Source organism: Phocoena sinus, chromosome 20, assembly GCF_008692025.1.
Source record: "Phocoena sinus isolate mPhoSin1 chromosome 20, mPhoSin1.pri, whole genome shotgun sequence".
Lineage (NCBI taxonomy): Eukaryota > Metazoa > Chordata > Mammalia > Artiodactyla > Phocoenidae > Phocoena > Phocoena sinus.
In genome coordinates this window covers 45,835,934-45,863,660 of record NC_045782.1, presented here as the reverse complement: position 1 = coordinate 45,863,660, position 27,727 = coordinate 45,835,934, and the positions used below count along the sequence as shown (strand labels likewise).

Sequence of the window (27,727 nt, the reverse complement as noted above, 5' to 3'; positions counted from 1 at the left end):
AGGAACTAGAATAGCAAAAATAACTTTGAAAAAGAAGAATGAAGTTGGAGGAACCACATTAACTGATTTCAAACTTCCTCCACAGCTACAGTGACGAGGAGAGTGTAGCCATGGAGTGACACACAGATCAATGCAACAGAATGGCCCAGAAACACACCCACACGAGCACGGCTGACTGATTTTTGACAAAGGCCAAAAGCAATAAAGGAAGGTAGTATTCTCACCAAAAATGGTGTGAAAACACTTGGACATTTGTAAGCAAAAGAAAGGAAGAAAGAAAGAAAAAGAGCCTTAATCCAAACCTCGCTCCTTACGCAAAAATCAACTTAAAATGAATCATAGCTCTAAGTGTAAAACGTAAAACTATAAAACTTTAGGAGAAAATCTTTGTGACCTATAGTTACATAAAGCATCCTTAGACATTGATACCCAAAGCACAATCTATTTAAAAAATAGATGAGTTGGACTTCACCAAAATTAAAAACTTTGGTTCTGTGAAAGACTCTTGTTAAGTAGATGAAAGAAAAGCCATAGATAAGGAGAAAAGACTTGCAAACACACCTAACAAGGGACTTCTGTCCAAAAGGAAACTCAAACTCGATAGCAAGAAAACAAACAATCCAATAAGAAAATGGGCAAAAGATCAGAACAGACGCTTAGTGGATGGTGCATAAGCACATAAGAAACTGCCGTTAGGCAAATGCAAGGCAGAGCAGTGATGAGACATCACGGAATGACTGGCATGAAAAATCTGACACCACCAAGTGCCAAGAGGGGAAATGGCGCGGCCACTCCGGGAGCCTTGCGTGGACTTCAACTTGAACACAGATGCACAGTCCCAAACCCGGTGCTCACAGGAAGTGAAGCCTGTCCATCAGGGTCTCAGCGGCCCTACTTGTCACAGCCCCACAATGACGGGCGCATCCCTGCAACTGGACTCTCTCGGCAACAGGAGGAACAAACTATCATCTCAAGGGCACAATGCGGAATGAAAAAGGCGTGGTTCCACTGACATAACTGCCTCAAACGACAAAACTCCAGCGAAGGGGACAGAGAAGTTGTTGCCAGGGGCAGGGGCAGGGGCAGGACAAAGTGTGACTAGCAAGCAGTTTCTTTGGGGTGCAGGATAGTCCCAATATCCTGACTGTGGCAGGGGCTGTGCTGATGCAGACGCGTGATGAAATTCCACAAACCCCCCACCCCTCCCCAACAAGAACGTGTGAACTCCGAGCAGGGTTGTACCAGTGTGCACCTTCTGGTTTGAACGTCATACTGTGGCTATGTTACGAATGGGGGGCTGGGTGAAGGGCACAAAGGAACTCTACTATTTTTGCAACTTCTATGTGAGTCTGGAGTTATTTCAAAATACACAATTTTTAATTGGTTAGGCTTTGTAAAATGACTCTACGATCCGGTGGGGAGGCAGTTTCTCTGTGCAGGTACCAGGAGCCTGGCCTCCAGATTAGAGGCAGGAATAACATTCTCAAAGAGTTTCATCAAAAATATTCAGGCACGTGTTAAAAATGCACATTTCCAGAGCCACTAAATCAGAAACTCTATGGGAGTAGATGAGGGATCTGCATTGTTTTCAAGTTTTTGAGCTATTTTATGATCAAACAAGTTTGGGGAGTGCTGGTTTAGGTAAAGAGTCTGTACTTACAGAGGTAAACTTTAATTATCTAGAAATTTTGCTAGTCTAGAGTCCTTGGATACTGGATAAAGTGAGAGTTTGTGCATTAGTGCTGGCAGGTGGGTTGTACATTTTTCCCATTTACGTTCATGCCAAGCTGTTCAGACGCTGCGGGCAGATGAAAGCTGGGTGACACCCTCCCTGTGGGATGCACGGGGCCACAAAGGAGAGGCTGTACAGGAAGGGGAGCTGTTCTCTTCGCTGCAGCCCTGTCCACATACCACTGTGTCCTGTGGGCCCAGGGGCAGGGGACACAGACCAGGGGGGACCACCAGGGGCTGTGGAGGAGCCAAAGTGGGTGTCCAAACTCTATGGGCCGAATTGTGTCCCCCAAAGCCCACTGCAGCGCTAACCCCCCAGGCGACTGCATTTGGAGATGAAGCCTTTAAAGAGGTTTTAAGGTTAAATGAGGTCATGGGTGGAGCCATGATCCACGAGTCATCGGGAGTGAGCCATAGAGGAAAGGCCCTGTGACGACTCGGGGTGGAGACGACCGTCTACTCGCCCAAGAGAGAGGCCTCAGGAGGAACCACCTGCTGGCACCTTGATCTAGAACTTCCAGCCCCCAGACTGCGAGAAATAGCTGTCTATTGCATTTGTTATGGCAGCCTGAGCAGGCTAAGACACCAAGGAAGCACAGATCCTGGAGAGAGGTGCAAGGGCAGCTGGGAGCAGGCGTGGAGGACAAGGACCAGGTGGGGCTGGGCTGAAGGGGGCGCCTCACCCACTCCTGCTGTCTTCCTTCCGCTGTGAACCTGAGCACATACTCCAGGGAGCCAGGGCTGGGCTCATTGGCCTCGGTAAGGACCCAGCCACCCATGCAGGCTGCCAGGGCCCCCAACCCCTCCTTGGAGCTGCCAGGATCCCCCAGGGGCAGCCTCTGAGGCAGGGGTGGGGTCTGGCCTTGCCTCCCCTTGCCCCCCATCCCCATCCAAGAGATTCAGGTCCCTTGGGAACAGCCCCTCGCTGATGGTGTAAAGTGGGCACTGCCTAAAACAGGTGCATTTTCAGGCTGGCACAGGCTCCAGGCCATTTGTCCAGACAACTTTCCACCTCTTGGTTTATTTGGAATTAGCAGAGTGTTAATTTTATAGTACTCTGATTCAACTTTGTGCATGGTGGGTATCTAATCATACATTCAAGTAGACACACAAATATCAAACCAAATTACGCTGTTCTCCACCTCACAAATGTGACTCAATTTAGACTATGAACAAAGACCCCACAGAGTGCTGGTGATTTCTGGGACTGTAACAGTTGAGGAATGGCTTAAGTAAGAGATACCTTCTTTCACTTTATTTTGAGAAACTTTATACTTTAATTTTCCCTGACTTGCTAAAGAAAAACACTGTTTAGGAAGCCCCTACCTTAATTATTTCTATGATGCTTAACAGAAAACAGTTAAGTCTGCCCTCGGCTCAGAACTTGTATTTCTGGCTGAGAATGTGCTGCATGTAAATTATACCCTCAGTGTTCAGTCACACAGTTTCTGTGTGACTCACGTTCTCCCAGAAAATCCAGCACATGGCAGAAGCCAGCTCAGCAGTTTCTCTCACGCAGCCACCTCTACACTTACTCACAGACCCTCTAATACTTGGGACTGAGGTGAGCGTTTCCAGAGCCCCCTTGCAGGTGCAGAGCTGTGCATCTGAGGGGGACCCAGGGCTGACCGCAGGCCAGGGGATTCACACTCAGTGGGACATTTTAATTTCCCAGTTAGGATATGAAAGCTCTTACTAGCTCTTCACTGAGGCGGCTATGATTCTTTGTTCTGAAACCAACAGTGCATGTCCTGGGAGGGCATCTGTAAACAGGTGGTACATCCCAGAGCCGTGACCCGCGGCTTGGACCTGCTCCACAGAGGGAAGGACCAGGAGAGGGATGGCGACAGGAGTCACAGACCCAGTGCTTATTCTCCATGCGCCAATGATGGTTCACACACTCATATCCAAATGCCAACTGAGATGCAAGCGGTACCCAGAGCTTGTGTACCCAGAGCCCTCGGCCCTCTTCCCAACTCGGGATGCTAAGGTCGAAGGCTTCTCCTTCAGGTACCTTCACAACCTGGAGAGAAGACTCCCTTCTGCTCAGAGGCCTGAAGCTGTTGTGGACTCACAGCTCCACCAGCTCGTATGCCCCGCCGCGCAGAAGGACACCCTCCCGACAGCTCTGCAGCAACCAGACGCTCAGTGGCTGTCGGTGATCCAGGGCCGCTTGGTGCAGACGGGACAGAGCTGCAACCATCCCGCATGACTGTCAACATCAACCCGTGAGCTCCCGCACCAACAGCAGAGACCCTGCCAGCTCCGAGGAGGCCACGTGGGCCACATACACCGGCCCTTCTCCTTTCCTCATGGCTGGGGGAGCAGCAGTGACTGAGCCTCCCCAGTGCCCTCACTGCCCTCACTCGTTACTAGTGCCCCTATTATTATTACCTGTTATTAGTGCACCACCTGTAGCTATTAGGCCATTACTGGAATATTCATCTCAAAATGGGAAAAGTAAATCCAAATGCAAAAGTGCTTTTTCTGTGTGTGGACCAGCCTGAACGGCATAGAACTTAAAAGCTGGTGAAGTCATTTTGATAACAGAAGCAACTGGCAAACCCAACACTGAAGAGGAAAGGGTAAATAATCTTGGATTATCCAAAGAAGCACGTGAAACAGCCCCACAAGAGGAAACTCTCAGGGTTTCTTCTGAGTCACTTTGAGTTCAGTGAACAGAACACCTGATGCCATAATCACAAGCAGCTCTAATTTCAGAAGCTGATTATCATTATAAATCATTCCATTATACCAAGATTTCAGTTTTCAAAATTCAGAGTTTAGAAAAAAGCACTTCATTATATGGCAGGATCACAGGAAATCACAACGTGGGACAGACCCCAGCACCTCACTGGGGGGAGAATGTTTCCAGGCCTTCTAGAGCTACTTCCTGGTGGGCTTTGGGGGGCTGCTCCCCACTCCTCACCCTCTGGCTGGGGCCCCCACCCTGAGGAGCACATTTCGCCGGTCTTGGGTGGGGGTGGGGGGGTGGGCGGGGTGAGTCCTGGGAACAGCTCGTCCAGCAGGAGGAAGAGTCTGGAGCATCTGCCGTCGGCGGGGCACCAGGGCTGGGCCAAGAGGCAAATGCAGCACGCCTGGGCCCACCCCCAAGAGCTGGGGCTGTTTTAAGTCTCTGTTTGGGGTGATTTGCTACGGAGCATTAAGCGGCTGCTGGCACGCTGAGGCAGTGGCTGGTTTTCAAAGGTGGATGAACAGAGGATCTTTGGTTCTTGTCCTCACTCAACACCTCATCAACACACGGTCGTGGACCCACCCGAAGTCCCGTGGATTTCTGGACCCCACAGCTGAGACCGAGAACCTCTTCCTGGCCTCCTCCCCCAGGCCGTGGCCCCGCTCCTGGTGGCTTCTAGTCTGATTTCAGCCCACGCCCTCTTCTAGCTCCGAGGGCTCCTGATGTCTGCTGACCAGCTCCACCCAGACGGTGCATCTCAGCTCATTCCCCCAGACCCGGCCCCCCTCCAGCTGCCCTGCTCGGGGACGGCCCCGCCCCACCAGACACTCAGGCCTTTCCTGGACACCTCACCCTCGCAGCAGCTCAGTGCTGCCCGAGCCCTGGCCTCCTGCCCTCTGGATCCGTCCGCCTCAGCCTACGCGCCTGGCCTGCGGGTGCCCTGCACACCTGCCCTCTGGCTCCAGCTTCGCCCCAGGCCGGGCTCCTCTGAAACGCTGTCCCCCTTCTCCAGGGAGCGCCTACCTGGACTGTGCCTTGCGCCCAGGAGGCAGGCAGACACAGGTGCTAAGAGCATGAAAAGCCCCTCTCGGGGAGGCCGGGGCCAACTGCAGACGGCAGGCGTACCTGGGTGAGCAGCTGGTCGGGCGCCAGATGGTTGATCCACCGCGTGTATCGCTCGGTGGAGTTGGGGGGCTCCCTCCTCACTTGGCAACCGATAATCTGTGAAACAATAACAGATAGGACTTAAAATAAATCCACTGCAGCCATTGGAACAGCCCCGTTTCTCAATAACTTTCTCCTTCCAGCCTCTAAATAAACAAGAGTCGCAGCCCTAAGAGCTCACTTCCCTGGCCGCCTCCCTCTGTCTAGGCTGCCACAGCAGCCCCCCACCCCACGACGCCACCAGACGGGCACACCCCATCCCAGGAAGAATCTGCGTTAGCTGCCCTCTAAATCCTCTTCCGTACCCTGCATCACCACCTCCTTCCACCCTTGGTCCTGGTACCCGGCCCTGCCTCCTCCTGGCCATGGACACGATCCCCTCTCCGCATACCCAGCTCTGCACGCTGACTCCCGGCAGCCCTGTCCTGCTGTCTGACAGTGCCCCAGCACCTAGGGAAGCCCCCCTGCACATTCTGCTGGGGTATCTGCTTGCAGCGCGTTTACACATCTCTAAGACTGCTCAGAGGTAAAAAGGTCCAGCCCTTTGGTCGGTGAGGCAGGTTTGGAGAGAGGCTGGTTCCTGCCACAGATATCAGGGGTCCTGATGCTCAGACACCAGCAGCCCCAGGGCTCAGAGGCAGGGAACGGGCTGGTTTCTGAGGGAGGGACCCCTCGCAGCAGCAAGAGGGGGCCTTTCTCCTCCTTTCTGGCTTGGGGAGGGCAGCCGGGGTGCCCGTGGCAGCAGAGAGCCTGCCCCTTGGTGAGGGTCCTGTAAGGCTCTCAGAGGCTGGCTGGCCTCGGGGAAATGACACTAACCTCTAATCCCCTGGCTGTGCCTTCTCCACCTCCCTGACCGCCGAGGAACACGGTGAGGAAGGTCAGAGTGGTCGGCAAACCTATATCACTGCCCAAGTGACCTTACTGAGAAACTATCAAAAGTCACCCCACAATATTTGAGTTTCTTAAATCTTGCTCTAATATACACAGCACTACACATGCTGATTAATTTATATTAATGCAGTTATGCTACTGAAGAGTTGTGAGGTTTTTGCTTGAATTTTGTTGTGTGCTTGTTTTTTGTTTGTTTTGTTTTTAGTGATTCAGTTATACATGTATCCATTCTTTTTTAGATTCTTTTCCCATATAGGTTATTACAGAATATTGAGTAGAGTTCCCTGTGCTATACAATAGGTCCTTTTTTGTTGTGTTTTTTTTAATTAAGCTTTTTTTTTTTTTGAGAAATGGTAGATTCACATGTAGTGTTAACAAATAATACACAGAGATCCCATGTAGCCTTTACACCGTTTCCTCTAATGGTAACATCTTGAAAAGCCAACACGTGGCCTCCACTGGGCTGAGGGACCCTGGGCGTTTCCACGGCCACAGGGACCCCTCGTGGTGCCTTTATAGCTGCGCCTCCCCCCCACACCCAGCTCACAGCCGTGAACCTGCTACTGCAGTGCTGTAATTCTGTCTTTTCGAGAACATCGCATAAATGCAATCACACTGTGTGTTGCCTTTCAAGATTGGCTTTTTTCACTCGGTGATTCCCTGGAGATTTGTTCCTTTTTTGGCTGAAAAATACTCCACAGCTCAACCCTCTACAGGACACCTGGGCTGTTTCCAGTTTGAAGCTATTATTATTAGTCTGCTGCAAACACTCACACAGGGGTTTTTGTGTGAATGTTAAGTCTTCGTTTCTCTGGGATAAACACCCAGGAGCGTGACTGTGGGTCGTATGGTAGTTTCACGTTTAATTTTTAAAGAAACTGCTGTTTTCCCGAGCAGCTGCACCACTTCCATCCCCACGGCAGCGTGTGTGACCAGTCTCCCTGCATCCTTGCCATGTGTTTTATTCTGGCTTTTCTGACAGGTGTGTGTGGTACCTTGTTGTGGTTGTAATATGCACCCCCGGTGGCTCAAAAGGCTGAATCTCCTTCCAGGGACTAATTTCTCATCTGCCTGACTTTCCAGGGAAGAGTCTTTCATGTCTTTCATCCATTTCTTGATTGGGATAAAACATACTTGGCCATAGGTCTGTATTCTTTTTACATACTGCTGAATTCTATGTGTGAACTTTGCATATATTTCTCCTAAAAACACATACAAAATTCAGCTGTAAGTTAGAACAGCCCTTGAATGATCACCTTGCCCAGTTGCGAGGTACCACACCTGATCTGACCAAAGCGTATTTTTTTGAAACTGTCTATTCCATCTGTTTTCTGGCCTTGTTGACACTGTCTTGCATTCGATTGCTGAACAGGAAAGATTTTGAGTCAAAAAACAAAAATGTGGATCAAAGCTGTGAGGTAGAAATCCTGTTTCAAAAGTATTCCCAAACATGAAGATGAAGAGGCTTAACTTCTACACAAACACCCAGGCCCCGGCCTCATGACTGCTGCGCCATGAACAGCTGCTGGGGGCGGCAGACCAGCAGAGTGCAGCCCAGTCCAGCCCGTGCCGAAAGCCACACTTCCAGCCAGACCGTGAGGGGCAGCAGACGTGGTCTTTCTGGGACATGAGCTGACTTGTGCTATTTCCACGGTGAGTGCCTGAGCCCCTTCCCCAAACCTCCTCTTCCATTCTCTGCCTCTGATGAAGGGTGAACCACGCTGGGTGGGGTCTCACATGGAGGAGGAGGATTAGGTGAACACGAAATGAAGCTGGAGCTTTGGGGGCTGGCTGTTCTTTGAGGCTTTAAACACTGTGAGTAGTGGTCTACAAAGAACCAAAGTGAGGATATTTTGTTTGCCTTAACATGTTTTAAAAGAATGCTGGCCTGGACCACAGGGAAGACAAAGGCAAACCATAAAAAGAGGCACCTGCAGTGGGATGCCAAGCTCCTCTCCCGTGCTGTCTGCCCTGCCCTCACGCCAGACCACTGTGGACACCAGGCCAGCACGGTACCTTGTACACAGTCGGTGCTCAATAGACACAGGCTGAATGAACCCCAAGAGTGGGAGACTGAAAAAATTCTTGAAGAAATAATGGTCAAAAATTTTCCAAATTTGATGTAGGCTATAAAACCACATATCCCAGAACTTCAACAAAGCCCCAGCAGAGCCAACCTTTAAAAAAAAAAACAATTCATGCTTGTACATAATAATCAAATTGCTGAAAACCAGTATTAAACAGAAGATCTTAAAAGGAGTCAGAGAAAAACACCTATTACACACAGAGAACCGGATATAAGGATGACAGCAGACTTCTCCACAGAAGCAATGGAGACCAGACAACGGAGAGACATCTTTAAAGAAAGAATGACTTCAACCTAGAATTCATTAGCCAACTACTATAATTTTCAAAAATTAAAGCAAAAGAAATACTTTTTCAGAAAAACAAAAGCCAAAATTATTCATCACAAGAAGACTTAAATTACAAAAAAAGATGAAGGAAGCTCTCTGGGGAGAAGGAAACAACCTGATCTATACCAAGGAATGGCAAGTGGCAATGACGGTAAACAGATGTGTAAAAGCAGAAGACATTTTTCCATGTGCAACTTCTTTATAAGATAATTGACTTTGGTAAAAATAAAAGCAAACACTGTGGAGTTTACAGCATAAACTGTGTGACAGGATGTGATTTTGTAATCTTCTTACGCTCCATGTGAGATGGTGCCATTTAAGTGCCATTTATTTATTAATAAAAGTGCCATTTATTTAAAGTAGCGTGTGAGGGGTAAGATGCAGACCCTAGGCCAACCACTGAAAAATAATGAAACAAAGAGGGATAGCTGATAAAGCAATAGTACAGATAAAATGGAATCATAAAACAAAACTAAACGAAAAGGTAGGAAAGAGGAAACCAGGAAGAAAGAGGCTTGAGGTAAAACCCAAGCCGGGAGATGAAAACCAATTACATGCAATGCAGAAGGAACAAAGTAATAAAAAGCAAAAGTCAATAAAATAGAAAAGACAACAGAGAAAACCAGCGGGGCAGGGAAGGGACAAGAGTGTGGCCGTGTTAGGAGGTCTGCCATTCCGGGGTGGCTTGGCTTGGACGTTGCTGGGATCGGCACCCATTTGCAAGATCTTATTCAGAAACTGGATTTTTTAAACTTCACTAACCTCAGTTCTTAATGGAAATGAGAACTGTTACCGCACACCCACACAGCAAACTCAAGTAGGGAAGTTATAAAATGAACCTGGGACCCGGCAACACAAATTCTGAGAGGAGAGCAGCCCACCCTCCCCACCCACCATCCTCATGGTGTTGCTAGAGGGTTCCTCTAAGCAGGGCTTTCAGAACCATGGTCTGAAGATGAAAAAAAAAAAAGGTGGGGGGAAGAGAAATGTAAGCCTATAATTTTATCAATTAGTTATACTTATGAAATTAGTTCCTAATTTATATTTATGCATAAAGATTACTAAAATATAAATTAAAATTAGATTTCATTAACAACTCCTATTTGTCTTATGGACCCAATCCTTAAAATACTTCAAGTGGATACATTTAGGAATGGAAGCAATGTTTTAATATTTTAAGTTAGATTAACAATTTTCCTTATTTCATACTCCCAAATGCTTCTTGTCATCAAAAATCTTTTCGAAAAAATGACTTTACTTATCGATCAACTTCTACTTACCTGGACAACAATTGCCACTAGGAAATAGGGCCATTCAAACACCTGCTAGTTCCTGAGAGGCTCACCTGTGCTTACTCGTCTGGAACGGTACATGTCAGATGTGGCTGGGGTGTGTGGAGGCCACACTCCACAAAACCTAAATGCACAGATTGTTTTTCATGTGTGGTGGTCACATCAACGTGGGGCAGATGTGGAGGAACACAAGCTCTTTTGCTGTGATTTTTTTTTTTTTTTTTTTTTTGCGGTACGCGGGCCTCTCACTGTTGTGGCCTCTCCTGTTGCAGAGCACAGGCTCCGGACGCACAGGCTCAGTGGCCATGGCTCACGGGCCTAGCCGCTCCGCGGCACGTGGGATCCTCCCGGGCCGGGGCACGAACCCGCATCCCCTGCATCGGCAGGCGGACTCTCAACCACTGCGCCACCAGGGAAGCCCTGTGGTTTTTAACCTGAGAGACTACTCCAGACGGTAGGACATGAGCTGCCCTCATCAGCTCATATCTCCCAGGCATCCTGCTCCAGCACGTTACTCTGGACTGGTTCCGTCTTCAGCAGGGCCCTTGCAGCCTCCCCGCAGCCCCCGTTCACCCTCTCCTCCTCCTGCCTCACGCCCACCTTCCAAATACCAAGCATTCCCAGAGACCCATGCCTGGCCGGCAGCACGTCCCACCCCCCAGGCTCTATCAGGGTCAACCGTGGACGCAGAACCACCACCACCACCCCCCGCCCCGCCACCTGCAAACCCACCCCTGGGCACCGTGGGCCAGGGGCCTCCCCAGCCGATCTCTTGCGCTATGAGGCAGAGTTGGACCACAGGGCCCAGCACCAGGTTCCGTCCTGAGTGACTGAGCAAGGCCCCCATCGGCGCCCCACTTCTCCCAGCCTCCGCTGGGCACATAGACGGTGCTCGCTCCAAGGTGCGGTGAGGACGGAGCTGGAAGTGGTGCAGCGTCCACCGGGCTTTAGATGCTGACAGCAGACCCACCCGCCTCCAAACCTCGTGCCAGCGTAAGCCCCTCATCGGCGCCTCAAACAGCTGTGCCCTCTCTGCAGCGCCTGTGCCACTCCCAGGGCACACGCTCAGCCTGACCAATTCGGTGCCGCTCAGTGGACAGAGGCGCAGCAGCGACACTCAGGGCGGGAGGAGGCTGCGCTGAGCGGAGATGAGGTGATGGCCCTGGCGCCACCTGCAGGCAGAAACGGGTCCACAGCTCCCGCTTCCCGCTTTGCGTTCCCACCAGGCATGGTGGGCACGAGCCTGTCGCCAACTCCGAGCCAGGCCAGGTCACTGAGGACCCCTCCCGAGCCCCCTGGAGACTCACATCGGGGACATAAGGAAGTCCTGCCATCGGCCTGTCCTGAGGCCACGGGGAAGGACCCACCCACGTGTGCTGGAAAAGCTCTGGGGTGCCCTGTACCTCCGCAAGGCGCTCCCCGCCTCCTTCCCACCGTCATCCTCAACACCTCCATACTCCTGAGAATGCAGAGCTTCTCACCTCCACCCGTGCGCAGGTGAACCCCCAGGGAGGGGCCCAGACCAAACACAGCAGCTTCCCTGACCCCACCCAACTCCTGTCTCAGAGCGGATCCTTGCTCCAAAATGCTCAATAAGTGGGTGGAGAAATTCTACACCGGTGATGCCTGACACGTAACATCTCAGAAGTTCTGCAGAGAATATGCAGCGGCACAATTTATGGAAGTTGCCACCCTCATAATTAAATGGCTTTCTTGTAAATGGCCTTAAAGAAGTAATGACCAAGGACAAACATATACTTAGCATTCATTTCATTCTTTCCAAACAATGTGATATAATCAACAAAACCACCAACCAGCAACTCAAGATTTTTGTAGGTCATGACTTTTAAAAAACCCGGCACTACAGCAACAACCCTTCTAAAGCTGATTTTGTTCTGGTGCAACAGGACTGTTCGGAACCCCTGGTCTCGCTGCAAACCTGTGATGCCGGAGGGGGCACAGGTGCTCCAGCGCTGGGAGCAGAGTATCAAGTGCACTTAATACAGGTTAGCAAGAAAAGCTGTAACCTAGAACTTTATAAAGGCACAAGCCAATGTGTTTTAATTAAGATTAACTGACACTGTCTACATTTTTTCCAAAGTCCTTATATATCCCTAGATTTCGAGGTCTTTGAACTTACACATGGAGAACCACCAAAAGTAACTTCACATGTGAACCAATCACACACAAAAAAAGGGGGCGGGGGTGGACAATGTATCTGAAAGTATCTCACTCTCTATAATATATACACTTGTTACAAAATTCTTCAGACAAAATTCTTTTTTCAATGTAGAATATATTCTAAGTGCTTGGAAACTGTGAAAATCAGCCCTGACCATTTCCAGATCTGGGCCAGTTCTCAGGCTCAGACCCACCACCTGAAGGAGAGGCCCCACCCACGAGGATGGACCTGTGACGGCAGGGGAGGTGCACCGAAGATGCAGGATCTAAGGCCGGGAGGGGACACTGATCATGTGAGGCGGCTGGACACAGGGCCCAGGTGACACCAGACCCATCACGCCCACTGGAGTAAGGGTCCACAAGTCAGGTAATAAACTGGGCTCATGGGCACACAGGTCCCACCAGTGACCACTTCCAGGTTCCTGAACGTGTAACCAGAAAGCACAGGCTTAGCACCCAGCTGAGCCTCACACGGGTTCCCTGGGGTGTGATTAGGGGCTAGTGTAAGACAAGGGGCAGGTGGAGGCCATCCCAGCCTCGAGCGTAAATCGAACACAATATCACATCCTGGGGAAAAAGCAGACACTGGGCTACCTTGGAGGCTTGAAGGAAGGGGGTGCTGGCCCCCACACACCCCTGCAGAAGCAGACGTCCCGCGCACATGCTGCATCGGCGAGTCAGCACTGGGACCCTTTCTGCTGTCTTCACATTGCTCAGTGGTCTGCACGCTGGACATTTTCGTCGTGCTGGCCACCGTGTTGAGGACATCCTGTGGCACCTGATGAGCAAGACTTTTGGTTCCAGAGGTCTGGGCACCGCAACACTACCTCTGAGGTGAGGGACCATGAAGAGAGAGGCACAGGACTTGGCCGGTCTCCTTGGGCCACTTGGGGTCCTGTTCACCCTTGACCATAGTTAAGAGTGGGGTCCGAAGAAGCACGGGACTGCCATCTGGCCCTGAGGCTGCAGAGTCCTGGAGGAAGCTGGTGGCAGTCGACGATGTGGAGACCTGCAGCCCCAGCGGGGCCGTCACAGCACAGACCCCAGGACCCTGTGGCATGGAGCTGGGGGCCATTCAAGGTGGCGTGGCCAGGGCACCACGTGGCCACACTGCCCACCAGGAGCTGGGTACTGTCAGACCACCAAGGCATGAGCTTGAGTGGCCTCACGGCCATGAAGACCACTCCACGGGTCACCCACCCATGGCTCTGACCTCTCCTTCAGCTGCACCCAGGGCCTCACGGGGCTGGTCCCCAGGACCCAGTGACAGAGCAGGTTCACAGGCAGGCTGGCGTGGTGCACTGGCACAATGCCAAAAGGGACTGATACTGCAGCCCAGCCCCATTCAGGGCAAGGACACACACAAGCCCCCAGGCCCTGGTGAGTGAGCAGGGGAGTCTGCTGGGAGGAGCAGACCTGTGAGACGCTGTGGGTGGACCTGGGGGCACTGGGGGTGGGCGCTGAGGTGGGCAGTGCTGGCTTGTCGGGCCAGAGAAGAGGCTGTGGGCCCCTCCCCGAAGGCTGGTCTAGTTACTACCACTCCTGACCTTCTGGTCAAAGAACGGACTCTGGGCCCTAGGGGACCGGCCCAAGGATTCCAGCAGTCCTGGTGAGTCAGGTGACACCAGCCCCCCGCCATCAGACCCAGAGCGTGCACTGGCCCCCATGATGCTACCTCGGCGAAGGGCCACTTCTCAATAAAGAGGCGGCTGGGCACTTCTGAACCTCCCTCACATCTAGCCTCTGGAAGCTCCAGCCGGAGAGGCAGTGGAGCGGCCTCTCAAGAAGTAGCCGAAGGCCATTTTTATCTTCTTACAGGCGTATTTCAAGGACAACGTTTAAATTTAAGCAATATAAGGGCAATTACACTTCTGAGGATAAGAATCCTCAGCATCAAACTTAAGGTTGTAAAACGTCACCTAGTCCATGAAAAGACAACAACGGCCCTCAGGCAGAGTGCCTAGGTTTGTTTACATGACAGCCAAGTCCCCAGTCACTGTCAGGTGTGCAGGGGCTGGGCAGCTGGAGACACAGCATGAGGGGCTACATTTCCTAGAAGGAGAAAATCAGTGGGCTAAATTCAGAGCTCCAAAATAAGGGGCTATTGGAAGAGAAAGAATTCATCTTGGGTGAACAAACGTCCTTCAAACTCCTTGAGAAATTGTATCTGAAGGAAGTGTATATTTGAGCCTTTGTCTTAACTCAGTACACGTTTCATAGGGTCCACTCTCTGAGCCCTGAGCCCTGTGCCACGAACAGGCTCTTTCCTTCGTGAAGGCCCAGTGGCCAGGCAGTCAGACCCCAAACACAGTGCCCAGAAGCCCATGAGAAATGCAGAGTCTCAGGTCCCACCAACACCTGGGATCAGATCCCAGGGGCTCATGTGCACTGGAGATGCTTTAGTGTGTGGACATGGTTGGACATGGCACTGCAGCAGAAGTGAGCAAACCTGGAGGCTGTTCCCAGGCAATCAGACACCATGTATCTTAAGACAGTTCCAGACCTTTCTCCTTCCCACTTTCAAAACCAGTGATCACCACAATAATTCAAAGATGTTTTTACTAAAATTTCAGCATAGAGATCTGAGCAGTGGGCTCTGTGGTCAGACACCAGCTCTGGGGTTCAACCGCCTGGGCCACCCCCGACCCTGAGTCACACGGGAGCGAGGAATCCACGGGCCCAAGATGCTCCCCCAGGTCCAAGTGGCTGGGAGACGCTCCCTGAAATGGGGCTCCTGTGGGGGGAAGTGAGCTCTCACCCAGCGAATGCCAAGGAGGATGGGTCCTGGAGAGCCTGGCTCATGGGGGCCAAAGGGGAAGCCATTCGAAAGATGAGAACGTAGTCTGAGGTTATGTAGCTAATGGAATTTTTTTTTTAACTGATACATCCTACAGCTCTCAACCTGTGTTTTCATGTCCAAGGTACACAGCTTCTCAAATGCTGATAAAACCAAACTAAACTAAACCAAACCAAAAAAATACTTTGGACCCATTTGAAAGTAACCACTGCTACCCAAAACAAGAAGCACATTTTCCTTCAAAGGAAAACACCCTTGAGGGCGCAGACACACCAGGCACACATCATTCTCCAAGGGGGCAGTCTGATTACAAACTGACTCTTCCTATCCTAAGGAAGAATCTTAATCTAAAAAGCTGTAATGGCAGTTCTACCAAAAGGTGTAACAATGCAGCAGAAACATGCAGAAACATCCGTACTCACACTTGTTGGGTGTCGCACAGCGGCTGCGTGTTGCAGCCTCACCCTCTGAGGCATCATCACGTCGTCCTGCAGGAGAGAACACATTTTAAACTCCCTGGAAGCAACTCTGACAAACAAGCAAGACAGACAGCCCGACAGCAAAGCAGGCAAGAGACCAGAAAAGGCAGTTCAGATGCTTCCCAGCAGTCCATGACCCTGTCAGTCGACCGGGAAACGGGAGTACCCAGGCTGCAGTGTAGGACAGGCGGGAAATTGGACAATTCCGGCCAGAACTCACACGGCTGGCAGGGATGAGGACCTGGGGAAGAGAGTGGGGCACGTCCAGAAAGGTGGAGACTCAGATCCCTAAGACCTAATAACTTCACCACATGGGCAGAAAAAGTCTTACACGTATGTACCAGAAGAGATATACAGAACGTTCACCACAGCATCATTCAAATCGGGGAACAGCCCGATGTTCACAGATACCAGCACAGATACATAAATTGTGCGCATTTCTACAGTCAAATACCATTCAAGTGTGAAATTAAACAACAGCTACACACAACATAAATGAATTGCACCGACATAATGCTCAGTGAAAGAGGCAAGACAAAAGAATATACATAGTATTATTCCGTTTATTTAAAACTCAAAATCAAGCAAAACTGACCGGATTATTTAAGAAATATACACTTAATACGAACTATCATAAAGAAAAGCAAGAAAATTATAATCCCAAAGTCAGAATAGTGATGACTTTGTGGGGAGGGAGTCAGGGTGTACCTCTAAGGTATTAGCAATGCAGTACTTCCTGACTGAGTCGTAGTTACACATGTATTTACCTCCTAATTAATCTTTGAAGTGTACATGTATGTTCTGTGTATTTTTCTATAGGTACGTTCCATCTCACAACTTAAAAAAGTGCTTTAAATTGATAAAAAATCAAAAAGATTTCAGTGTTTTATTTAAAGGTACAAATATGCCCACTATGTCATTGGGAGGATAAACTGAGCAATAAGATAAACTAAAAGAGTTGTATTTATATCTCTTATTTCTGCAAAATGGCCTCATGAGCATTGTGCTAATCAAACGAGCTGTGGATGAAGTAAGCTGAGAGGAAGCCTGTGGCTAATGTGAGGAGGTGGGGAGGGAGGTGCTGAAAGAGGAGGGGGGGAGGGGGAGGGGGAAGAGGGAATGGGGAGGAGGGGGAGGAGGGGAGGGGGAGGAGGGGAGGGGGAGGAGGGGAGGGGGAGGAGGGGAGGGGGAGGAGGGGAGGGGGAGAAGGAGGGGGCAAGGGGGGGAGAAGGAGGGGCACAGGCAGGGCAGGGGCCCCTCCAGGCACAGCAGCACCCCCAGCAGGCAGGAAGCAGGTGTGAAGGTGGGAACAGAAATGCAGGGAGGAAGCTGTCAGAACAGGAGCAGAGAAGTCGGCTATTCCAGGCCTGAATCCTTCCCTGGCTCCCATCAGGAACATGCTTGCAGGCATGTGCATGGTCAGCCACAGCTGGGAATCTTAAAAAGGAAAACAAGGAAAATTGAAGCAGAAAAGGGTGGGTGATGTGAGGAGGATAAAAAGAAGTTATGCTAGAGTTTAGCCTATTTCTCTCCCACAAAGGGTACAGCAAGGCAGCAGGGCAGAGACAAAAGCAGGGAAATTTCCCTGAAAGGGAAGGTCTATTGATCAAACTCTTGAAAAACGGCCCTGTGTCTGGTGGCCTCACGCAGAATCCTACAAAGTTCTGAGGTTTCCTAAACCAGTCCCGACTCCTGGTTACGTGTGGGAAGGTGCACAAGTCTGCACAGGACCAGGCTAGTATTTCAAAGAGAAAGTGGGGAGAGTAGAGGAAGCCACAGTCGGGGTCAGGGTTAGGGTTAGTCTCTGCTCACAGCGTGACCTCCTCCAGGACGCTGTGCAGTGGCACCACCACACATGCAAGCCCCACTTCCTCCAAACCCAGGCAAGCACCCCAGGAACCACACCACAAGCCTTCTGGCCTCTAATTCCCACACTTATTCAGTGGCACCAAGATGTCCACTGGGATGGGGCATCTTGTGTGGACCAGCTCAGCTCCTGTATTTGGCTGGACTTAAAAAATATTTGTAGAACAAATGAAGTGTCTTCTCAGGACTGAATTGTATTTTCAATCCACCTCACCACTTACAAAACACAACACTCTTTTTTTGATATTTATCACAATCTTCTATAGTTGGGAGACAGAGCAGCTAATATTATCCCCATTTTGTAGCCAAGGAAACCAAGGTTTGGAATCGCTACGGAACTCATCCAAAATCTCATAGCAATTACATGTCAGGGTTAAAATTTGAACACAGGATCAACGGAGGGTCCAGTATTACAGTTCAAGGATCTACGTACGCAAAAAGCAAAACTGTCCAGAAAGTCTTAGCTCTCAAGAACATTCTAATATAGTCTTTCATCACCTCGTTTACCGGAATCACCTCTGCTGCTGGGTGTCTGAATAAAGTGAACATCTGCAAGTATGAGGAGAATACAGAAGACATTTAACACACCCCTGACCATCAGCTGAGAAGGTCAAGGACGAACACATGGCAAAGTGATAGCGTAACAGAGTAACAGACTGTCTCAGCGGCACAGTGACTCTGCAGATTATAGATAAGCTCCTTGTTCTCCCAAGACCATTTTGAAAGAGGAAAAAGTTGCTGAAAGATGGAAGCATGAAAAGATCTTTATTATACATGAAAAGTGATGCGATATTTTAATAACAAGCCCAGATGTGTTTCTGCTCGTGGGCTGTGATCCCACCACCTTTCACCGGAGGCCATGCCTATCAGCGCCCGTCCCAGGGAGGGGCCTGCCCTGGTCAAGGTCACTGTGCTCACAGCTGGTACCCCATACCAGGAGTTGGTTTTAATAAAAGTCAGCTGGTATCTGAAATGCAAATAGGAGGGGGGCCTAAAGGATGGATACAAAGGGTCATCAAGCATGAACTGCAAAAGCCCAGAGTCTGCATGTCCTGATCCCAAGGTGTATCTGCAGATGGACTATCCTTACTACAGGAGGGAGGGTTCAAAACCTCCATATTTATTTGCCTAAAGTGTGCAGGATTCCACCATGATAACCAGGTAAGAAATGTTCTTGGCAGCCAAGGGAAAAGAATTTTAATGTATTATAAAAAATAACACTAATTCAAGATGGAACACTGTTTCCTTTCTGACCATAAAAATATTGGGTAGAGAAAAACTAATCTAGCCAAAGAATTTCAGAGTTAAAAGAAACCTGCATCTTTGAGTTCTGCAGCTTCTGAGTGGAGGGTGGTCCTGAGGGACCGAGTCTGTGGACTCCCAGGGATGACCAACGCCCAGGATGTGTGAGGGGCAGGACGGACCACTTGCAAATGAAGGAAATAATAGTCTACAGCCAAGAAGATCTTCTGTGGAAGAAAGCAAAGTCGATTTTTTTGTTTTTGTTAAGTCTTCTTATGCTTGACATTTAGACAAATAGTATTTGAAGACAAAGATAGAAATTCCCTGGTCAAACCTCAGCCTCAGGACCCACACTCCAAACAGAGGATCCTGAAGCACAGGGAAGAGAACAGAGCAAACCCAACCCACACACTCTGAGAGCCTATTTCCAAGGCACGGTGTCAAGGGACTCACATACGTGACCTACCTACATTTTCCCAAACTCTGAGATACTTAGGGGAAGTAAGTAAGCTCGAGAGAAGTTGTCTGCCCGTGATTTTGCTACTTGGCTTGTACAGGGCAGGGCAGGACCCACAGGCGGGTCAAAATGCCTCCAAATCCACTTGCAGAAATGACAGGCTAATGGCACACAAATAATCCTGCTCTGTTCAATTAAGAAAGTTGTAAAAGGTATTGAAAGAGTCTTAAACATAGAGTTAACAAGATTGTGGGGAACTACTGGGCCCAAATCTCTGAGAAGCATCAGCTGAGAGAGGAAACAAGCCACTTGTACCCTCAAGTCCTCACTGATCTACAAGAAACAGCTGAAATTCCGACCGATGGTTCTGGTAACCCTGCGAGGCTGCAGGGAATGGAAATCAGAGACAAGTGTCTGCTCAAGACTCAGCGGGGTGGGGGTGGGACTGCTATTCAACGACAGCACTTCCTAGCTCAGGCCATGGCAGGTCACCTCCTCAAGGTAAGAGGTGTGTGAGACACGCAGCCTAACAGGGCCTGGGAGCCTCAAGACTGGATAACAAGGGTCCCAGGATGGTGGTTCTCCCAGGCACCTGCAAGAAGCAAAGGAAAACCTCTGAGGGAAAGAACTTCCATTCAAGGCCTCAAATTAACTCCACAGAGAAGTATTCAAATACAACGACCAGTACACAAAGATAACTGGGCACTTAAGTAAAAACACATGAAAGAACAGATAATAAAAGACTTCCCAGAGCAACCATTAAGAAAATAATTCAAAAAGAGTTAAAAATCAATAATTTATTATAAACAGTACACTAGAAAATATTTAATTTTTTAAAAAGGGAAGCAGTAAACAAAGAACAGAGGAACAAAAATAATGTCATAGAAAATAAATAGCAAAATGGAAGGCATAAATCCAATCGTAAAAAACTTAAATTATGTGAATAAATTCAAAATTCTAATCAAAGATAAAAGTTGTCAAACTGCAATTTAAAAAAAAAACACAAAACAAGTTCTACCTGTATGCTATTTATAAGAGGCAAAATTCAGGTTCAAAGACAAATACACTGAAAGTGAAAGGATGTAAAAAGATACACCAAGCAAACTATAACCATAAGGGAGATGAAGTAGTTACACTAATACAGGGCAAAACAGACTTTTATTTTATTTTTTAACATCTTTATTAGAGTATAATTGCTTTACAGTGTTGTGTTAGTTTCTGCTATATAACAAAGTGAATCAGCTATATGTATACATATATCCCCATATCCCCTCCCTCTTGTGCCTCCCTCCCACCCTCTCTCTCTATCCCACCCTTCTAGGTGGTCACAAAGCACCGAGCTGATCTCCCTGTGCTATGTGGCTGCTTCCCACTAGCTATCTATTTTCCATTTGGTAGTGTATATATGTCAATGCCACTCTCTCACTTCACCCCAGCTTACCCTTCCCCCCTCCCCATGTCCTCAAGTCCATTCCCTACGTCTGCATCTTTATTCCTGTCCCTAGGTTCATCAGAACCTTTTTTTTTTCTTTTTTTTAGGTTCCATATATATGTGTTAGCATACGGTATTTGTTTTTCTCTTTCTGACTTACTTTACTCTGTATGACAGACTCTAAGTCCATCCACCTCACTACAAATAACTCAATTTCGCAAAACAGACTTTAAAACAAAGAACTTTAATAGAAACAAAGAGGGACATTAAACATTGACAGAATGGTCAATCCATCAGAAAGATATAACGATTATAAATATTCATGTATCTAACAGCAGTGAAAAAACGGAAACAAAAATGAACAGAATTGAAGAGAGAAATAGACAATTCAACAATCAGAGTTGGAGACTTCAATACCCCACCAACAAGCATGGACAGAATAACTTGACAAAATACTGCACCATCAACCAACAACATCAACCTGCTGACATCTAACTATGGAACGCCCACCCAATAACAACAGACTGCATACTAGACCACAAAACAGGGATCAGAAAATGTTAAAGATCTAAAAGTATATAAAGTGTGTTCTCTCACCACAACAAAATTGTTAGAATTCAAAAATAGCAGGATTGGGGGAATCTACCACCAATATGTGGCTATAAACAACGTACTTCTACATGGCCAATGGGTTAAAGAAGAAATCACAAGGAAAATTAGAAAAGACTATGAGGTGAATGAAAATGAAAACATGACATGACGCAAAATAGCTATAGCAATTCTTGGAGAAAATGTTATAGCTGTTAATGCCTATATTAACAAAGAAAGATCTTAGGAGCCAACCACCAAAAAAGAAGCAAACTCAACCAAAAGTAAACAAAGGAAAATAAAGATTAGAGCAGAAATCAACGAAGTAGAAAAAAAGAAAATCTATTAAAATAATGGCTGTTTTTTTTTTTAAAACACCAAGAAATTTAACAAATCTTTAGCTAGACTTGAGATGAATAAACTTTTTCTATAAAGGGCCAGATAGTAAATATTTTAGCTTTTGCTGCCACATACGGTTTCTGTCAATATTCTTTGTATTTTTTGGTTTTGTTTTGTTTTTACAACACTTTAAAAATAAAAAGACCATTTTTAGCTTAGAGGCTATACAAAAACAGTGGCTGCCAGTGGGTTTGGCCTGTGAGCTGTCATCTGTGGACTCCTGAGCTAGACAGACCAAGAAAAAGAGAAGACACAAATAACTAAATTCAGGAGTGAAAAAGGAGACAGCAGTTCTTACCTCATAAAAGCTAAAAGGACTATAAGTAACTGCATGCCAACAATTTAGATAATTTAGATGAAATGAACGAATTCCTAGAAAAACATGAATTACCTAAATTGACTGAAAAAATATAAAATCTAAATAGATCTATAAAAAGCCAAAAAAAAAAAAAGAACTAGTAATTTAAAATCTCGAAACAAAAAAGTCCAAGCTCAGATGGTGAATTCTACCAAACATTCAAAGAATAAAGAACATCCCACCTTTATAAAGTCTCCCAGAAAAAGGAAGAGGCAGCCAACTCATTCTCTGAGGCTCATATTACCCGATACCAAAGCCAGAAAATGACATCACAAGGAAAGAAAACTAAAGAACAATATCCCACATGGATATAGATGAAAAAGCCTTTGACAAAATAAGCAAACCAAATCCAGCAATGTATAAGAAGGATTATATACTATAACCAGGTGGGATCTATCCCAGAAATACAAGGTTGCTTTACCATCTGAAAGCCAATTAATGTCATAGATCATACCGAAAGAAAGAAGAACAATCACTACATGACGATCTCAGTAAGCACAGAAAAAGCATTTCACAAAATCTAATGGTCATTCATGATAAAAATTCTCAACAAAGTAGGAATGGAAAGGAACTTCCCCAGCCCAATAAAAAGCATCTACAAAACCCCTACAGCTACATCTTAATGGTGGGTGATGGAATGCTTTCCCTGAGGTTGGAAACAGGGACGATATCTGCTCTTGTGACTGCTGTAGAGCACTGCAGTTCTGGTCAGTGCAATCAGGCAAGAAAGGGAAGTAAAAGGCATCCAGATCAGACAGGAAGAAACTGCCTCAGTTTGCAGACAACATGATCTTGTATTTAGAAAACCCTAAGGAATCCACCAAAAAACTACTGGAATTAGTTTCAGCAAGGTCACATAATATAAGATCAAGATACAAAAATCAATGGTATTTCTATATACTGGCATTGAAGAATCTGAAATAAAATTCAGAAAATTTTACATTCACAATAGCATCAAAAGAACGAAATATTGAGGTATAAATTTAACAAAGGAAGTACAAGACTTGTATGGTGAAAATTACAAAACATTGCTGAAAGAAGTTAAAGACCTAAATGAACAGGTAGACATCCCATATTGATGGACTGGAAGACTCAATTCTTCAGCAAAGCAATTTTCCCCAAATTCTGCGGAGTGGCTGGGCCCGTGAGCCATGGCTGCTGAGCCTGCGCGTCCGGAGCCTGTGCTCCGCAACAGAAGAGGCCACAACAGTGAGAGGCCCGCGTACCGCAAACAAACAAACAAACAAAAAAGATAAATATAGAGATCAGTAGAACATAACTGACAATAGAGAAATAACCTTTGCAATTATGGTTGATTCAAGGCAGTTCAATGGGAAAAGGATAGTCTTTTCAACAAACTGCTAGGACAAGTGGATCACCACAGGGAAAAGGTAAATGCAGACCCTCATCACACACAAAAATTAACTCAAAATAGATCACAGACCTAAATATAAGAGCTAAAATTTAAAAATCTTAGGTAAAAAAACTTGGAGCAAATATTGGTTATTTTGAATTAAGCAAAGAATTCTTAGATATGAAAACAAAGGCACAAATGATGAAAAGAAAAATTTGACAAATTGGGCTTCTTCAAAAGTTAAAAATTTTGTGTTTTAATTTAGGTATAAATTTATCAAGAAAGTAAAAAGGCCACCACAAACTGGGAGAAAATATTTACAAGTTCTATATCTAGCAGTAACCAGGCCACCCTGAAGACACAACATCCTTCCCGACACTGAAGATCTTTCATTCTATTGCAGAGGTGAGTGTTACTGGCATTCAATCGAAGGACAGATCCTAAATGGAAGTCCTGTGAGTGACAACTGCAGAGGGATGGAGCTCACAGCGGGGGGAGAGCAGTTAAAATGGAGGAGAACAGAAATGACACTTTTCTGAAGCATTTCCACCCAATCCCAGTACCCTTTCTCTGTCTCAGGGCATCCTATATTTCTTCAGCTTTTGGAGAGAACTTATTAAGGCTATATACGAAAAAAATCTACAGTAAACAACATATTGTACTTAATTAACAGTGAAAGGTTTCAGTGCTCTCTTTGCGACTGTGAAGGAAACAAGAATGCCCATTATCATGATTTCTATTTAAGAATTCACTGGAGACTTGAGTCCAAAAAAAAGAAGAATAAAAGATACAAGGCTTACTAGAAAGAGAAAAAGTGATTGCTTACATAAAGAACCCAAAATAATCAACAGAGAAATATTAGAATTAAAAATGAATTTAATAAGGTTTCTGGGGGCTTCCCTGGTGGCACAGTGGTTAAGAATCCGCCTGCCAATGCAGGGGACACGGGTTCGAGCCCTGTTCTGGGAAGATCCCACATGCTGCTGAGCAACTAAGCCCGTGCGCCACAGCTACTGAGCCTGCGCTCTAGAGCCACAACTACTGAAGCCCGTGCACCTAGAGCCCGTGCTCTGCAACAAGAGAAGCCACCGCAGTGAGAAGCCCGTGCACCACAACGAAGAGGAGCTCCCACTTGCCGCAACTAGAGAAAGCCCGTGCGCAGCAACAAAGACCCAACGCACCAAAAAAAAAAAAAAAAAAAGATTAATAAAGAGAATAGATGGTATTTATAAAAAATAATAATAAGCTTTCTGGATACAAGATCAATAAATAATTTCTTTGTATGTACAAAATTTTTAAAAATGATGCCTCTTACAATAGTATCAAAAAAGATCAAATAACTCTTTGGTGAGAATGTAAAATGGTATAGTCACTCTGGGAAACATTTTGGCAGTTCCTCAAAATGTTAAAATCAGAGTTACCATGTGATCCAGCAATTCCACTCCTAGGTGGAACTGAAAACATCTATCCACACAAAAACTTGTACAGGAATGTTTATAGCAGCATTATTTATAATAGTCAAAAAGTGGAAATAACCCAAATGTTCATCAACTAGTAAATAGACCAAAAAAAGTATATTCATAAGATGGACTATTACGCAACAGTAAAGAGAAATGAAGTCATGACACGCGCTATAACATGATGAACTTTGAAAACATCATGCTAAGTAAAAGAAGCCAGTCACAGAGACCACACAGTGTAGACTCCATGTATATGAAAAGTCCAGAACAGGCAAATCCATAGAGACAGAAAAGAGCTTAGTGGTTGCCCATGGCTAGGAGATGGGGGAATGAGGGGGTGATTACTAATAGGTATGGGGTTTAATTTTGTGGTGATGGAAAAGGTCTAAAATTAGACTGTGGTGATGGTTGCACAACATCATGAATATACTGAAAACCACTGGATTGTACACTTTAAATGGGTGGATGTGAATTACATCTCAGTAAAGCTGATAAAAATGTTTTTTAAAATATCAAATACCAAGGTATTAATTTAACAAAGGACTTGTAAGCCCTCTGCTATGAAAACTACTCATGCCTATTGAGGTAAATTAAAGAAGACCTAAATAAATCAACGAACATATTTTCATTGTTAGGAAGACTCAATATCGTAAAGAAGTTAGTTCTCACCTAATTGATCTATAGATTCAATATAATTCCAGTCAAAATCCTCAGAGGGGATTTTGTGAAAATTAACAAAATTGCTCTGACATTTATATAAAAATGCAAAAAGATTTTTAAAAAACAGCCCAAAATATTAGGTAGATGAACAAGAAAACATATAACATCAAATTACACTATGTTCTCTAAAGCTACACTGTGGTATCGGCAGACAAGAGGACAGATCAATAACCCAACTGGACAGAACACACAGGCCAGAAGCAGGCCATACGCACATTCATGCTGGGCTAAAGACAGCATGCAGAGGGCTTCCCTGGTGGTGCAGTGGTTGAGAGTCCGCCTGCCGATACAGGGGACACGGGTTCGTGCCCAGCCTGGGAAGATCCCACATGCTGCGGAGCGGCTGGGCCCGTAAGCCATGGCTGCTGAGGCTGCGTACCCGGAGCCTGTGCTCTGCAACGGGAGAGGCCACAACAGTGAGAGGCCCATTCACCGCAAAAAAAAAAAAAAAAAAAAAAAAAGACAGCATGCAGATCTGTGAGGAAGGATACAAATCAGCCAGGATGCCTGTACACTGGAGGGAGCACAAACTGACCAGCCACTGTGGGAACCTGGCAGCATCCACTGAACACGGGTACACAGAGACATCCCAGTTCCACCCCTACATGTGCATTTGTGTGTGTGCACCAAGATATATGCACAAGGATTTCTTGGCAGCATTGCTCAAACACCCAAGTGTCCAAACGGAAGAATGGATAAACTGGGCATATTCATATTGTGGAATATTAAACAGCAATGAAAAGGAGCGACTTCTGCTCCATACAATTTAATCTACTGTAAATTTTACAGTAAACTTAATGTACTGTAAATGATGAAACAAATAAAAATCTGAACATGACAAGGACTGTCACCAGAACCACTTCTATTCAGTGTTGCATGGGGGGGTGGGGTGGGGCAGTTGTCCCAGCCAGGATAACGGGCCAAGAATAAGGAATAAAGGCACACGGACCAGAGAGAAAGGGGCAGTCTTTACTCACACGTGCCGTGGTCACTTCATAGTGAGTTCTTACCCCAAAAAACAAAAACAAGACAAAACAAAACTAGAACTAATAAGGTAATTTAGTATAGTTATAGCAATACAACTATAAAACTGGGAGACAACTTGTTAATACCATTTTCAATAACACCAAAACTCATAAAATACTTGGGAAGTATTTTGTTAAATTTATGTAAGACCTGTATACTAAAAACTACAAAACATTTCCAAGAGAAATTTAAGAAGGCCCAAATAAATTGAGAGATACATCATGTTTATGTATTAGAAGATTCAACATTAAGATTCCCAAACAGAACTATAAATTCAATTCAATTCCAATAAAAATCCAAGCAGGCTTGACAAGCTGATTCTAAACTTTTGCAGAAATCCAAAAGACCTAAACAGATGTGAAAACAATTTTGAAAAGGAAGAACAAAGTTGGAGGACTTATATACCTGATTTTTTCAATAAAACGACATTGTAGCTTTATCACTACAGCTGCTACAGTAATCAAGACAGTATGGATTTGGTATAAAGATAGATAAAAAGAACAATGGAACAGAACAGAGAGTCCAGAAATGAAATGGATCTATATTTCTTTCAGTCATTGATTTTCAACAAAAGTGCCAAGGTAATTCAATAGGGAAAGGATAGTAACCACCAGTTATCATAGGGGAAAAAATGATCCTCAGTCCCTACTTTACATCATACCCTCAAATTAACTTAAAAATAGATAACAGATCTAAATGTGTAAGATAAAACTATAAAACTTCTAGGAGAAAACAGATAAGAAAGTCTTGGGGTAGAAAACAATTTCGTAGGTTCTTAGATGGGACACAGAAAGCCTAATTCTTTAAAGGAAAAACTGGAAAATGGACTTTATAACAACTTCTGTTCATCAAAAGGTGGTTTTAGGAAATTAAGAAGATAAACAGGCAAACTAAACTGGGAGAAAGAACCTACATACAGAATTTAGTTTTTATATCTAAAAACTCAACACTACGACAAAGAACTTAATAAAAACAATAATCAAAAGATTTGAACGGACACTTCACACAGGAAGATATACACATGATCACTGAGCACCTGAATAAATGTTCGACATATTTAGTCATCAGGGAAATGCAAGCTAAAACAATGAGACAGAACTACATGCACACCAGAAAGGCTCAAATTTAAAAGATGATTCCAAGTGTTGTAACAATACAAAACCACTGGAACTCTCGCAAAT

At 46.2% G+C, this 27,727-nt stretch overlaps 1 protein-coding gene across 6 annotated transcripts in view; it reads right to left on the bottom strand.

Annotated features, from left to right (window-relative positions):
* Positions 1-27,727, bottom strand: part of B3GNTL1 (UDP-GlcNAc:betaGal beta-1,3-N-acetylglucosaminyltransferase like 1) — a 110,740-nt gene that overhangs the window by 49,999 nt on the left and 33,014 nt on the right. For 5 of the 6 annotated variants that reach the window (XR_004347558.1, XM_032616860.1, XM_032616859.1 and 2 more), the window contains exons 6-7: positions 15,588-15,653; positions 5,552-5,647 (exon numbers count right to left, since the gene is read on the bottom strand). Coding sequence is in view for 5 of the 6 variants with exons in the window: in XM_032616860.1 (XP_032472751.1) it covers positions 5,552-5,647; positions 15,588-15,653 (162 nt within the window). In the remaining variant the exon portion in view is untranslated. The remainder of the gene's footprint in view (positions 1-5,551; positions 5,648-15,587; positions 15,654-27,727) is intronic. The other variant, XM_032616861.1, reaches the window with a different exon arrangement.